The sequence below is a fragment of the Euprymna scolopes genome, chromosome 12, assembly GCF_053919585.1.
Source record: "Euprymna scolopes isolate OS-2025 chromosome 12, ASM5391958v1, whole genome shotgun sequence".
Taxonomy (NCBI): domain Eukaryota; kingdom Metazoa; phylum Mollusca; class Cephalopoda; order Sepiida; family Sepiolidae; genus Euprymna; species Euprymna scolopes.
In genome coordinates, this window is record NC_136493.1 from 10427697 (window position 1) to 10444528 (window position 16832).

General features: G+C 33.3%; 1 protein-coding gene across 1 annotated transcript in view; it reads left to right on the forward strand.

Moving 5' to 3' along the window:
• Positions 1-16832, forward strand: part of LOC145291171 (replication factor C subunit 2-like) — a 39235-nt gene that overhangs the window by 11384 nt on the left and 11019 nt on the right. The window contains exons 3-5 of the mRNA XM_080136714.1: positions 3218-3324; positions 8345-8446; positions 12753-12853. Of these exons, the coding sequence (XP_079992840.1) occupies positions 3218-3324; positions 8345-8446; positions 12753-12853 (310 nt within the window). The remainder of the gene's footprint in view (positions 1-3217; positions 3325-8344; positions 8447-12752; positions 12854-16832) is intronic.

The window sequence follows — 16832 nt, forward strand, 5'->3', positions numbered from 1 at the left end:
AAGTTTTTGGTTTCGATTATAGCTAAAGGAACTAAAGTTTTATATATATATATATATATATATATATATTCATAAATTTGGGATTCAGTTTCCATTCAAGTTGATGAACCCAAGTCATATAGATATTTTTTTTATTTTTGAAATCACAACTTCATTATATATAAAAATTGATAGAACATTAACTCTATAGTAATAATATATACAAAATCTGCAAGAATTAAAATGTCATATTTAAGCATATTTTACTACCTGTCTACGTCAGGCGTCCCTGCTAGCTTGGATAAAGACTTTTGCAGTTTTAACAAAATAGCTACAATAATATGACAGCATCTTCATTTACACTGAATATCTACAGAATGACAACATCAATATATTACATATGAACCTGTCGCCTGTGGAATTTCCACAGGTCCCGCAAGTTATGATTAATATTTAATGCAAAAATGAGTACAAATTTAACCATATTCAACCATCAATTTGGCATAAAGTACTGGTTTTAAGTCAACGAGCTGTAACTTTTTTGCCTATTTATAACCGGCTAAAGAGTGTAATATAATATTTTGGTACTTGCACGCTATAAAACAAAAACTACTTTATGAAATTAAGTGTTTATTTTTTTCTCGGAGATCTTCAGTCCAAAATGGATACGTACAATATAACCTTTTTTCAATATTTTCATTTTTTAATGTCTTGATTAAACTGTACAAGTACCAATCTTTTCTACGGTTCTTACCTGCCTTGATGGAATGCTCACTTTGAAGACTAAAACTTTTGCTGATTTGTGACTGTGCGTACTTGTATTAATATTATATCAGGTTTAATCCATACTTTTCATTAAGTTGTTGGCCATCATATGTGTTTTCTTAAGCATGATCCCAAATAGTAACCCATTATGTCCAAGTGGTGATATACCTTGTTAGGGGTGAACACGAATCTAAAAATAAAAAAAATTTAAAAAAAAAAAAATAAAAAAAAAAATTAAAAAGAAAAATGGTTACCTGTTAGCAAGTGAGACATGCATAAAAAAATATTTTCAACCTAAGATAAATTTGACACATATGATGTTGATTTACGTTACATTTAGACTTCTGCATATCAGTACAGGCAGGGAAGCAGAAAGGGAATTCTAAAGTAGTTGTTGGGGGGGGGGGTAAAGTGGGATAACAAAGATAAGGGACAAAACAATAAATTAGATATGATTTGGTGTAGAAATTACGGATTTTTAAAACCATTTTAAAATCGCCGGAGTCTGAAATAGATCCATCATCACCAATCATTGTCTGGTCAGCATAGATCACAATGTACGGCTCATAACTTTGTCAGTCTTGCGGAAACATGAATGAATATTTGAAGAAAAAGAACTTAACTCCTAAAAATTTATGGTTCTGGATATGACCTTAAACTATATCCAGTGGTGAGGCCCCAGCTTGTGGGCTTTGGGGAGTGTGGAGTCACTCTTTAATTGCCATTGCTCCCAGGTCTACTCTGACCTGGAGTAGTAGTACCTGTTAGGGTTCCAACTATGGGTTAAATAGAAACCGACTTAAAAACAACAAACATATTCTATTAAAAAAAATTTTCTTCAAAATCTTTGGATTCGGCATTAAATAACCTGAAAACGGTTGATATGCTGTAAAACAACCAACCTAAAAACTTTTACCAAAATAACCATATTTGGCATTAAATAACCTGAAAAAATAGTTGATATGCTGTAAACCAAATCATGAATCAAAATGTTGGAGTCAAAACAATGTAAATCCAATTAATCTGTTTGTCCGTCATTAATTTTTCTGCTTTTAACAATTTAGACTTTAGTTCCATTAACACTTGCTCATCTGTATCATCAACCTTGTCATTTATTTCAACCCGACAAGCTACTAAGTCTCATCCCTTTACAGTAGAGATCCCTAGGTGCAAGAAAGCCTTTTACTCCAATAGTTTCTTCCCCAGAACTGCGGGTCTTTGGAACTCCCTTCCAGGATTCTGCTTTCCCAACTGCAATGATATGCAGAAGTACAAGTGTAATGTTAACATCTTTCTACTTATCTCCTTTCATAATGACCCTGCTAATTAAGTCCCTGATAGTAGCCCCCTGCTTCAAAGTGGCACTGTGCCTTGTTTGGGGTGAAAATTGAATAATAATATAAAAAAAAAAAAAAAAAAAAAGACATTCTGCATGATTAGATCAGTAATGCAAACACCATTCTCGCATTGTGGCAACAATGTGGATAAACGGATGGATAAACGGCCATGATTATCATGCGCCTGCTGTAAGGAAACTGTGGCATGCGGGTTAGAGTTTGATGAATTTGAAATAAAACTACTTTTGCAACTGTAAAATGTGTTTACTGTTGTTTGAAGAACCTGAATCTTTACTTTTGAACTTGTAATTATACATGCATTTTGTGGAATGGAGTTAACAGTCCATTTGAAAGAACTGGCTCATGCTTATATGTTTGTTGTATTGTTAAGCCCCCACCCATGCACCTATATGCACACACACATATACCACACATTGATACAGAATGTTACAATGAAGAGTTATTTACTCTTGCAGTGACAATAAATTATGTATTTTATACATAAACCAGCAGTCGTAAAATATGCTTAAATAATTTTAATTTGTCCAGATTTCATATATATTATTATATTCGTGATTTCAAGTTATAAAAAAATATTTGGGTGGCATCAGCTAGAATCAAAACTGAAAGCAAAATTGTAGCATTCAAAGCTGGTGATGTTACCACTGTACCAACGTGACACACACATATGAATCGATTACAAATAAACTAAGATTAATGTACAAAATGTATAATGATTTTTTTTTTTTTTTTTTTTTTTTTTTTTTTTCTTTTCTTTTCAATTTTGACTCGCTTTTAACCCCTTAAAAACTATTTTAACCAGCTAAAGACCCATAAAAAAAAAATGATTCATAAAAAATCCAATCATTTGAGGTCCTGAGCGTTGCTCTGCAACTTTTAGTTTCAGAAGAAATACTTTGAAAATATGGAGACAGACAAACATATATCGCCTTTTTATATATTAGGTTTAGATATGCACTGGTATGTATATATAGATATACCTGGTATGTAACAATACGACTGCATATTTTAATCCTGTTTGCGTTAAGACTTCAAGTAAAACAAAAACTGTTTATTTATTTATTCTTTTTTTTACTTTAACGATCGCATTTCATCTCTTCATATTTCTTTTATAGGGGCCACCAGGAACTGGAAAGACTACAAGCATTCTGTGTCTGGCTAGAGCTCTGCTCGGTCCTTCTTTTAAAGATGCTGTTTTGGAACTTAACGCTTCAAACGACAGGTGAACATTTATATGCTGTATACATTTTCTATGGCAGACAAGAATAAGATATCGTGTTGGAGAAGAGAGAAATAATATCCAAGTGCAGATACCAAAATATTTACTGAAATTTAACAATTTTAACAACTAAATAAAACTGAAGTAAACTTGTCAACTATCCGATACTACAGTATAAATATAATAATTGCAAAAAATAAATATTTAAACAAAATCTAAATTTTTTTTTTCTTTAATAGTTTATAAAGATTTCGTAACTATTGCAATCGTAAAACTGTACGACTGCTTAATGCAAAAATAAATATTTAAACAAAATCTAAAACAAAATCTAAATTTTTTTTTTTTTTTTTTTTTTTTTCCATCAATAATTTAAACAATGATATTCTGAATCAATAATGGGTATAGATCTACATATCTGAAAGAAAGAAAAGTAATTTGCATCATCTATTGTTTCCATCTTGTAACCTCCGAGTTTCTTTAGTCTATGTAACCTCCGAGTTTTTCTTGTCAAACTTGAGAATCAAACTCTGGAATCTGCACAAAATTTCAGAGTGGGTTGTGTGAACTCATTCCATCAGTCATAACCGAGTAGAGGTTCTAAGTAATTCACAAGTGTATTGTTAGTATCGTCCGCACTGAGAATTAAATCTTCAATTACAATGTGGTGTTGTGAATAAAATACTTGGTAAAGTTCAGTTGTAAGTTACGCTCTTCTTGAAGTTGAAGGTTCAATCATCAATGCTGATGACGCTCAAAATACAATTGCAAATTACTGATGGCTGACATAACAAGTGCATGCTACCCTCTTTGATTACATAAAGGGTTCTGTTAGAAATTCTGTGCTGATTCAACAGAAAGATTACCTGAGTTCAACGATACACGTGAAGAAGGTTGGTGGTTACATCGACCAAAACGTGAGAATGACAAAATGAGAACAGTAATTAGAAAAATTCCTGAGAAGGTGGAGGTTACATTGGCTGAAACGTTGTGCGAATAACATAAAAGATGAGGAAAATATGTAAAAAATAAAATCTAAAAAATCCAAAGAATTTTATTTTATTTATAAATAAAATCTTTTTTTCAGTAATTTATAAAGAATCTGCATACGACATAATCACGTTGAGACACTAGTTCCCGTTAGATCACCAAAATTAAGCAATACTGAACCTGACTAGTACTAAGATGGGTAATCATTTGGTAATGCCAAGTGCTGTATGTGCTTGTAGCCTGGAGAGGGATGGGCGTCACCAGGCTATTCTTACCCAGGACACACTGCTTGAAATAATGCAGTGCCTCCATGACCCCAGAGGGTTAATGGACACATCTTTTTTATAAAGGACTAGCCTAGTTGCCCAGAGGTGTGTTGAGCAAAAAAAAAAAAAAAAAAAAAAAAAAAAGCGGTAGTAAGCAGGTAGGCTTGAACCCGTACTACGAAGGAGAAGAATGTGAAAAAAAAAAAGTGACATCTTTGCTATTGCGTCCATCACCAAACCGGAAGTGGCGAAGGTTTGAATTAAAGCTAGTCAATCGAAAAGAGGGGAGGACTTTCGAAAATATCGGCAAAAAAAAGCAAATTACCCCCCCCCCCCCTCGTTGTAACAAAGTGCACAGTTATGGGTGAAGGAATTAATGGGGGGGGGGGCAATTTTTCAATATTTGTTGTCCAAAGGGTCGAGCTTCAAAACGATGCCGATCTCGTGCAAATCCGTCGCCTCTGTTGAAAGTTTAAGGCAAACATACATAAATACATACATATATTTAAGCAGACAGGTGGGATTTATATTATAGATGAAGTAATTCTCTGAACCAATTTAGGTATAGCTCTACAAATCCAATTTATATTGTAGAAAGAGAAAAAGTAACTTGCAATTTGGGTATCGTTGTAATCGGTATGATCAGAAAAAGTTGGACGATTATATTTATAGCCAGGAGAAAAATCTGGTGCCAGAATCACTATGTATAATAAGAATCTCTTCTAGAGTCTACGGTGTATTTTCAGCAACTTTTATTCCCAGAATATTTTTCCACTTGGAAAGTTGCATACTTGTCCTAAATTCTACATTCTATCGATATTGCCCCGACAGCTTCAGGGGTTCATATTCCGACTGGTCGCCAGCTTATCTTCACTCTACTGTCTCTTAAACTCTGACCAACTAATTAAACGCTACATGTATATATTTCTTTCTAAATTACGTCATCATTACACGTAACACTACATAACCATCACCTTGTGTCTGTCACATATTCATTTGATTTATCAACTAAAATTCCAGTTAACATTCTTGTTATTCAAACATTTTTCTATTCACATTTTTCCCCTTATTGCATTGTTCACATTCACAATCTTGTCTTCGATAATAATAATAATTTCTTAGGTCACCTGGCGTTGCCCTGGCAGTGTCCAACATAACAGGCAGTCATTTACAGAAATTTAAAAGCATTTATATAAATAAAGTCCTTTAAACTAATTTCAAAATTTTTAGCAAATCTTCATTTAAGTAAATAAAGTTTTCGAAACTATTTGCATCCAATAATTTTATAGAAATTAAACCTTTTAGTAAAAATTAATTATAATTTAATAGAAATTTGCTTAAAATAAATGGTTTAACAACCAAACAATGTATGAATTAAGTTTAATTTTTAAAAGTTTTTATATTATTACTATTATATAAGATTGACTTCGTGCGTGTGAGTTCTTTCCCTATAGGTTCTAAAACGGTTGAGCTTATTTTTTGCAAATTTCACACAAAGGCAATTTATGTCTGGTAGTGTTCTTAGATATGTTTTGTGCAAAAATTCATCCGATAAGCATCAAATCGAAAAAATTCAATATTAAAATATTTCTCTCTTATAGATAGAAAAGAATAATTGTTACAGGGGGATGTTTTGCATTATAGCAAAGGGAAATAATCAGTGTTGCTAATTTAGCAGTTTTCCCACTAGATCTGGATGTTTTGTTTGCAATCTAGCTGGTAAAATTTAGATCTAGTGGCTACCAGGTTTTTTCTAGAAAATCTGGAGATATTTGACAAGCACTACCCCGCAATTTAAGATTTAAAAAAAAAATTAAAAAAAAAGCGTTTAAAAATACTTTAAAACCTAAGCTCATTAAGGTAGGTAGAAAAATAATTTATTGCCTTTTGTAACAGTAATCGATTATTTTCTTTTCGTCATTTAGGGCCCACTAATTGGGACCATGCCTAAGAAAGATTAGGATGGTGGTTTATTTTTATTTATTTTTACATGGAGGTCACCGCTTATCAAGGCTCAGAGGCCACTCGGGGATAAGGGTTATTGTGTGTACAGTAATCAATGGGATAGTATCATAGTGATACTTAGTATTGGAGATTTGATAAAGTGCCTTACTTAAGGGGGCGTTTCATCAGGAATTTGTTTGTGTTGAACTTGAAGATATCCAAGTTGAAGTCGGGAGGGAAACAGGCAAGCGGCAGAGACTTCCACGTGCAGTACTAAGAAAGAAGCTTTGTTCATGGAATCTACGTTTTGATTTAGGCACGGATAAAGAGTGGGGAAAATTATTGACAGTGGTTTCAGCTAGTAGGGGTTTACGTTGCATTTGAACTTTTTCGTATCGATACAGTTTGGGAAGTAGGTAGCAGGAAGGGAATTCCAAAGTCTGTCTGTTCTAGGGAAGAAACTATTAGAGTAGAAAACTTTCTGACATTTAGGGACCTCAACCGTGAAGGGGTGTGATTTTGTTGCTAAGCTGGTTTGTCGGGTATGTGTACATCAAAGGGGCACAAGTGAAATAAGTTCATCAGAGCACATTCCATTAAAAGAATTACAAATCAAAATCATTGATTGCAGTTACCTACCCTGGATTTTAAGAATTCTTTAACATTAACAAATAGAGTAAAACTAATTTGATAATTTTCTACTTGTAATTATTTTTCTACATTTTTCAGAAGTTTTTGAACTTTTACTAATTCTGGCATAATACATAAGAATGCAATAGCATTTATTTGAGATCGAATTATACTGCACAAGCATCTTTGTTTCTTTACTCTAAACTTGTATGTCAGCGTCTGCATAAACATGTACAATACCTCAACTAAAATGTTTCTATTTTCATGAAAGACAAAATATCGATTAACAATTGCAACCAACATTGCACTTGTAAGAGAAGCGAGATTAGTGGATTGCATCCACAATGCACGTTCTGCTTTCCATTCATCTGCAGATGAAAGTAAAACCATTTGTATTATCAACACGACTAAACTTTGAATACAGAATAATATAAGGAACTTTCTAATGGACCCATCAAACTAGAATTACTGTATTCACCTACTTAACGAAACAAACAAAACCTTATTCGCTGTACGCTATACCCAAACTCCACCAACTCCTCAAATTTATTTCTGATAAACTAATTAACCACACAGCAGATATCATTAAACCAACACAACCTCTTATGACACGCACAACATATATTAGCTTACTCAGTCTCTGGGAATTCTACCCATATGGAAAACCAATCATGTCTAGTATTGGTACACTCACAGAACACATTTCAAGACACATAATGAAACGCTATGATGATGATTTCTCTTGAGATCCATTGTCGAGCAGGGTCTGTATTGGAGCATGCCTCAGGTCTGTATTGGAGCATGCCTCACTTAGGAGACAGCTTACGAGGATGCATACAATAATCTTGGCAACCTTTGGTCAGGCCCGGTTGAGTGTTATAGTCTTTCCAGGGGAGTTCAGCACCTGCTGGGAGATATTTCGGTGCTGGAAGAACCTCGTTGTTGTCCTCTTTGAATTGGCATGGTCACATAAGTAACGTTCTCAAATCGTTAGTACCTAACTCTGTGAGACTACGCCGAGGGCACTGCGCACTTAATATTTTACAACTGATTAAAGAATTACCGAAAGAAGCATTACTTGTCACTATGACTGTCTCGTCATGTTACGCCAATGTGACACCTAACAAATCCAACTTCAAAGACCAACATTTCTTACAAACCAATGTACTACATTTTCTTTTCTCATTTTTTATCAGAGGTATTGATGTGGTGCGTAACAAGATTAAAATGTTTGCTCAGCAGAAAGTGACGCTACCGAAGGGAAGACATAAAATCATCATTCTAGACGAAGCTGACAGGTACGTGTAAACCATATCTATATTCATATTACAGTTGAACTTTGGGATACGGTGGCCCTAGCATACGTGTTTTTTTTTTTTGTTTTTTTCTTCTTCTTCCTCGGACCCTGGTTACAGTATTTGCCCCACCTTATAGTATTATTTATGTTATTTGATTATATACGTGTGTATTATATACTGTACTGTATTTTGTTACTAATTTTTAATGCCGTAACCTGGGATTTTACTATATTGCATTTTCCTTTTTCTGATCATCTTTCTGGACTCCCAATTATGAACCACGTTGTTGTCTTGTCTCTTCCTTCATTCATGGCTTAACTTTGCATGTGATAAAATGTAGTCGATAAGTTTCTGAGAAATTGGAATTGAAATTTTATTCCAGTAGAATGCTCTGTTTCCAACATGTCTATTCTCATACTTCGTTCTCATCGATGACTTACTGCAATAAGCCCATCATAAAACTTGTCTGTCGCATTTTCACTTGAGTCATATTGTGGTGCATGAACAAATATATTACTGTGAAAATGTTCTCACCAACTGTCACCCTTTAAATAGTTATTTAAAAATTTGCAATAAACTTAAAGATAAAATAAATTACACATCAAAGTTATATCATACTGTCATTTTGACTTTTAAAAAAAACAAGATGTCCATGTGGCAACTTGAATTTGTTCAGGTAGACTGTAAACTTTTTTTCAAAAACCTGTGTAAGATACCTTTTGGTGTGAATATGAAATTAAATAACAGTATTTGATCTTTGATTTATGTATATATTATTGTTGCACAGCATTCACCCAAGGTGGGGTAAACCTGTTTCATCCTAAGGAGAAAGTGTTACTGGTATATAAATAGTCACCAGTCATCTGTGTGTGTGTGTGTGTACATATATATATTTCAGAATGTGTGAGACAATAGATAATTATTTCCACAGCCAGACAACATCGCAGCTCACAAGAGCCATGAAGGCCAACAAACCGGAAGTCCAAAACTCTAGGATTTGAAACCCGAACCTCTTGCATGCAAGGCAAGCACTCTACCAACTGAGCAAACGTGCCACATGCAAGAAAGTCTTAACTATCATAGATCAAGTAAACTGCACCAAAATCCGACAGTGGAATGAATCTACTTTTGTCTCAAACAAAGAATGAGATCATCGCAATCAGCCTTAACCCAAGTCGATGTTTCACTCATAAGACTAAAGTTTCACCCTCATTTGGGCTCCTCAGTTAGACACATCCGAACTCAGGATTTGAAATTCCTACTAATGAGACATCGACTTGGGTTAAGGTTGATTTAAGACTTTTGTGCGGTGCGTTTACTCAGTTGGTAGAGTGCTTGCCTCGCCTGCAAGAGGCTTGGGTTTCAAATCCTGAGTTCGGATGTGTCTAACTGATGAGCCCAAATGAGTGCGAAACTCGAGTCTTTGACTTCCAGTTTGTTGACTTTCATGGCTCTTGTGAGCTGCGATGTTGTTTGGCTGTGGAAATAGTTTTTTTTTTTTTTTTAAATTGAGAACGTTTATTACATATATAATTTAAAAAAACAAATCTTTCTCTCATGTGTACGAGGGTTGTTTCCAAAGTAAAATCTCCAATATTTTTTTTAAAGTTGAAGAGCTACAAAGAAGGAAGTTGTACCATTAGAACAAGTGACCTTTTGTGTTCCAGATTTTTTTTTTTTTTTTAAGCTGGAGTCACTATATTGCTTATTTATCTTGTTGGAGGGACACTCACCATTTCCAATTCCTTCCTTTTTTTTATATTTTTTCCTGACTGACAATTTTGGCTGAGCAGTTCTTCCGTTTAATTCCCACTAAATTTCTCACAATCCTTCATTTATAGATTTTTATATTTTTTTCTCACTTGTGTTAAGCTGTCATTTTCTGTTTGTATATTTTTATTATTAATTCCTCTTAAGTTAATGTCATACATCATAGTATTATAATTTTTCTTAATTTCTTCCCGGTATAGTGTTGATTTGTGAAGTCATTTATTTTTATCACCCTCAAATTTGGGCAGCGACATAACCATCTGGTCTATTTAAATTATAGTAGCCTTCATCAGTGTTTACTAATCTTGTCAAATTAAACAAAAATTAGGGAGTCCCTTCTTTCACCCTGAATAAATTCACACTCATACATACACACACATATATATATACACACACACTGGCAAACAAATCAGTTAATACCCTCCTTCACACATGCACAAATAATTTTTTTTTTAATCCTATTTAAAAACACGATTTTATTACAAAGAGCAATTGTTTTTTTTTACTTTTTGATATGAGGATTCTTATTGTTTGGAATGTTTGAACTACTGTTCTTATCTAGAGTTATTTTTATGTTTCAGTTAATGTAATCTCCGCCCTTCTTCAGGTGTGTCTTGTCGGACTCTGGGTATCTTTATGTTAAGCTCTTGGATCTACCCAGTCGGGGCTAAAAGAACGAGAGCATGCTACCTCTATGGTTCTGTTCAGATTCCCAAGTTCTACAAAGAAGGGTGCCTGAGTTAGATAAAATACACCTGGAGAATGTCGGAGGTTATATCAACTGAAATGTTGTGAAAATAACACTCGAGATGAGGGCAGTAATCTGAATAATCCAAATACAAAAGTTAAAATACATTTAAGTCAATTCGTAAACGAGGCAGCAATTGCTTTCTTTTGTAAATAGTTGAAAAACAGAATGTATCACTTGTGATGTGACTTTTTTTATTTATTTTTTTTTTGTTTAAGCATTACCTTGATTAATGTAATCAGTTTTATTCTATAACAATTTGGTTGAATTACTCCAAGCATAAATTTAATTTGGGGTTGGCAGGTTACGGTAATATAATGCATTCTGTATTTATACCTGGCATCCATAAAAATGCAAAGAAAATATTTCATTTTCTTGTTATAATTTTAAAAATTTAGAGAAACTAAAAATAATTAAAGTACTAGAGCTTAGGAATTGACAGGAATTTTTTTATTTGTTTAGTTTTCCTGGTCAACATCAGGACACGGGTCCAACATTAGAATAATCAGTAAATATTATGAGGTTTGCGTCTGGACCAGACATTTGTAATATAAAATATATATATAAAAATAAGAGTTTATGAATGATAGAGGAAGTTTCTTGGTTTCTTCAATTTTGCCGAGATACAGATGCTGCAAGTTTATTTAAAACTTGAAATATACCAATCTACACTAAATCACATCATACACAAATCAAATATATGAAGACACTAAATTTTGCATTTATTTATTTTTTTTTTAGTTTTGGTACTTGTCTAGAATTCCTCCTATATTAAAAGAAAAATATGTATGATGTACATACATAATAATGACGTAATGAAAATATTATATACCTTAAATCACATAAATTTCTCTATCTATATAAAAGCCAAGTACGTCCAAGGATGGAATACTGTTGCCATATCTAGGCAGGAGCTGCCAAAAACAGCCTATCATGCCTTGACAGAGTACAAAATAGACTTTGTGGCTTAGTGGGGGATGCCCTTTTCTCTACCCTGCAACCCCTCTCCCACAGAAGAGACGTTGCTAGCTTATCCTTGTTTTATCGTTATTTTCATGGCAGGTGCTCGTCTGAACTCCAATCCCTGGTCCCCCCTCGCCAATCTTTCACGAAAAACACCCGTCTAGCTGAATCCACTGTGAAAAATTTCCCCCACTCTATATCTGTGCCTAAATCAAAACGCGGATTCCATGAACAAAGCTTCTTTCTTAGAACTGCACGCCTGTGGAACTCTGTTCCGTCTGCCTGCTTCCCTCCGGACTACAACTTGGATGTCTTCAAGTCTAATGTTAACAAATTCCTAATGAACCGCCCCCTTAAGTAAACACTCCATCAAATCTCCATACTAACGTAATGTACTTGCAATAACCCTTATCCCTGAGTGGCTTCTGGGCTTTGATAAGTGGTGATCACTGTGTAAAAAAAAAAAAAAAAAAAATTGATCAAGTAGTTTTATTTTTAAATAAGTAAATCAAATTTTATGACAAAACTATGAGAGATGATTTTTGCAACGCCATCTTGAAAACATTTTGTAGGAAAAGAGGAGATAACGTGAAATAATTCTGATTTGCAGATTGTGGAGCATTGGTCAAACTTAAATTTGTTTAAAAAATTATTTTCTTTATAAAAATATACTACCTGATTAATTTACCTGATTTTTGGAATATGATTTTTTTTTTCACGGGGACGTACATCAGAATTTTCTTAGATTTTAGTTTTTAACATAGGAATTCTGGACAAGAAACTTTTTTTTTTTTTTTTTTCAATATACTTTATTTGTCTTTTAAGCATGACAGATGGTGCTCAACAAGCTCTAAGACGAACGATGGAAATCCATTCAAAAACGACACGGTTTGCTTTAGCTTGCAATGCTTCAGACAAAATTATTGGTAAGTGTTGCCACCTGTGTGACTGCTCATACCAAATAAATTAGTCTTTAAATTGATTTTATATCTTTGTGCACTAATTTATAAAATTTTCCTACAAAAATAGCTTTTTAAAAACTTGTGACAAATGAAAACAAAACTTCTAAAGTGAGTTTCTTTTGTATTGTCTGTCATATTGTAGCGTGTTTATTTACCCCTTTAGCTGGAGGTTAGATGCAAGGTCAGATGGAGTATTGAAAATAAAGCACGCTAGATGAAGTGCATTCTGGCCTACAAAAAATACCTGTGCAGGCCCATCAGCATTCTCTAGTACGGATGCCTCAGGCGATTAACAATGAACTAAACTCTTCTCAGAAAGGTGGGGGTGGGTCCTTTGAAACAGATAATCTTTTGTGTTCAAGAATTTATTTTTCTACATAGTCATCACCATTCTTAATACACTTTTGCCAAGAATTCAATGGCACATTTTTGCTTCTGACACATGTCCATGACGGGAGTTGTTTTCTTAGTCTTGCACACTCACTATCTACAACAGAGAAATGAAACTTTTAGGTTATGAATGCATAAGTCCAATCATCATAACAATACAATTTGAATTCCCATCTGATCCAGGTGAAATAAAAAATAGAAGGCATTACTTTTAGAATACCCCTTATATACAACTGTCTTTCATATAACAAATGTATAAACATTTCTGATAAACATAGTCTTAAAATTTCCTGTTGGTTTAAATAGCTAATTTCTCTGAATACGTTATTTAAAAACAATATATTCTGACAATAAGAAGCAGATAGTGACTGACATTTTAGGAGGTTAACCTAAATTTTGATAATCATAACCTGGTGTTTCCTAACTATTGGAAGCATTTCTTCAGTTAATTTTCTTTTTATTGATAACAGAGCCAGTCAAACAACTTAACAAACTTTATTGAAATCTAGGGTTATAGTCAGCTAACATACTTTATAGCTTCCAGCGTGGCTGCTACCAGAATCGATGAAAAGACAAATCAATTCCTTCACTTTTCTTGTTCTTTAGTATTTCTGTTGTGAAGTGATTTATTGAAATCTCTATATATAAAGTAGTAACATTCGTGTGCGTGCGTGCAACTCTCCTACAGCCCACGGTCCTGGATATGACCTTAAACTATATCCGATGGTGAGGCCCCAGCTTGCGGGCTTTGGGGAGTGTGGAACCACCCTTTAATTGCCATTGCTCCCAGGTCCACTCTGACCTGGAGTGGTAGTACCTGTTAAGGTCCCAACGACGGGTTAAATAGAAACTGACTTGAAAAAAAAATATTCTATAAAAAAATTTTCTTCAAAATAACTGGATTCGGCATTGAATAACCTGAAAAGGGTTGATATGCCGTAAAACAACCAACCTACAGCCCACACCACTGAACCGATCATGACCAAACTTGGCATGGTGATGGTTTTCCATCTAGGGATGGTGCACACCATTTTCCAAGTTAAAGGTCAAAGATCAGTCATAGCCTATGTATATATACTCTCCTACAGCCCACACCACTGGACTGGTCATGACCAAACCTGATATTGACTTTTTCAAGGTCAAAGGTGAAGGTCATATTTAGTGCAGCTCTTCATAAATTCCCCCACCTAGGAACGGTGCACACTAAGTTGGGGTTCACCACTATCCAGAGGGTCTCTACCATTTTGCCGGCCATCTTTGTAAATTTGAATCAGATCACCCTCCTCTACCCCCCCCCCCCCCGTCCTTCCAACCAATCTTAATGAAATTTCGCAGGATAGTGGTCCTTAACATAAGCCAAAATTTATTGCACTTTATCTCTTAACTTTGACTTTCCAAAATAACGCTGTCAAAAACATTAACTGATCATTAAGGATCCTTTTTTTTTTTTTTTTCTTGAGATGCATATAATTCTTCTGAAAAATTTAATATAATACGTTCCCCTTTCAGATACGCACTTCAGATGTCACCCAAACGAAATAGAAGCAAAACTGAGGAAGAAAGATATTAATCATTGTAATTTTTTTTGTAATGGTTTCAATTTTTATGTGTAACAATATGTCAACTTTGATATAATTTATTTGCTTTAAAGTTCATGGTTGGATTTCAGTCACTTAAGAAGGTAATTAAAAAATTTTAAACAATAATTAAGCAATAGTTGCTCTTACAACATCCACTTACTGCAAGAGTGCCCGAGCGAACAGCAAAGCCTCAACATCTTTGCTAGTAAAATATAAGGAAAGGGTATTATTGAAAAATATAAAATAAAAATTAACAAAATAATATAAATAAAAATAACACGATTAGTTTTTATTTGCACTTTTAATAACAAAATTTAAAAAAATGTAGGTTTTTATTTTACTTGAATTTATATAATAAATATTTTTATGTAAGTATAAAAATAAAATTATTGAAATTAAAATTTCAATTATCATAAAAAAACATATCCAGTGCATAATATTCACAAAATAGTTTTAAAAGATTTTAAAGCGTTTTCAATAATTCTTTTAAAAAAAAATTTCTTTTTCAATAATTCTTGATTAAAATAAGACAACTTTTCAATGGTTATTAAATTAAAAAAAAAAAAAAAAAAAAAAAAAATGGAAAAATGTAAAGCAAAAAAAAAAAATGAGTTCATGCATAGTGGAGATATAGGCGTGAGAGAGGGAAAAAAAACGAAGGAACTGATTTGCCTCGTTACCGTTTCTGGTAGCAGCCACTCCGGAAGTTAGGAACTATGTTAGCTGACTATAACCAAATCTAACTCTCCTGATCCGGCATTTTTTTTTTTTTTTTTTTACTATGCTGATTTCTTCATATTTGAATTTTATTTTTTTGACTACTGTTCTCATTTTAAGTGTCATCTTCCAGACGATTGGCATAATGTACATGATAAAATTCCACAAGGACCGGTGGTATAAAGTACTTAATAAAATTCAGTTGTAAGTTACTCTCCTAGAGATTGCAGGTTCAATACTCCGTGCGGTCAATACTACAATTGCGAATTATTTAGGAGTTCTACCCAATCATGACTGATGGAACAAGAGCATGCTATCCCTCATTTATTAAATAAAGAGTTCCATTTAAAATTCTGTGAAGGTTCCTGAGTTTGACGGAAATATTCTTTGGTTTGACAAGATACACTTGAAGAATGGCAGATGTTAAGCAAAATGTGAAAATAACGCTCAAGATGAGAACAATAGTCAGGGGAATCCAAATAATCAATCCTCATCACAAAAATCCAGAAACATAAAAAATACTGTTTTGTTTTTTCCAAACTTATAGATTACAATCGAAAAATGCGAGCATGAAAAATAATATGGTTAAACTTAAACATGGAAAAGTAAAGGACTAGTTGTTGAAACTGGAAAAGAAAAGGACAAGATATTCTAGTAAAAAATATAATAAATTTATAACTTAAAATATTGCAGCATTAAGAATTTTTTTCAAAAAGTTCAATTTAGCATTATATAATCAATTCTTTTTTCTTTTCTTTTTTTTCTTTAGGCTTCCAGTAAATTCACTTGTTCCTTGTTTAATTTCATTCTTATTTTTTTGCCCTTATAAACATAACATACACATAACAATGTACGGCACTCGTTTGCTTTCAATAAAATCTTCCCAATTATCTCCCTTTCATTCTGTTTCACTTGTTACTTCTCATTTTGCGAGAACGGTCAGTTGATAGCAACAATAGTGGCTGAAACGGCGTGGTTACTATGGAAACCAGTCATAAAAAAAAATGTCGCTCACCTCCTTAGGTTTTTTTATGATTTTGAACACCAGTAAATTCATAACTTTTGTTTTACTGAACGAAAATTGAAAAAAAATTTACAATATAGCTGTAATAATTATTTGAAATTTGGTCGAAAAATGAGTGAGCGGTTAAGCAGTTAGTTCTAAATTACTAAAACTGCCACTTGACCATATATTCAAACACTACCGTGTTTCAATGATATATATATGAGAATATGTGTGTAATCTACAAACTTGA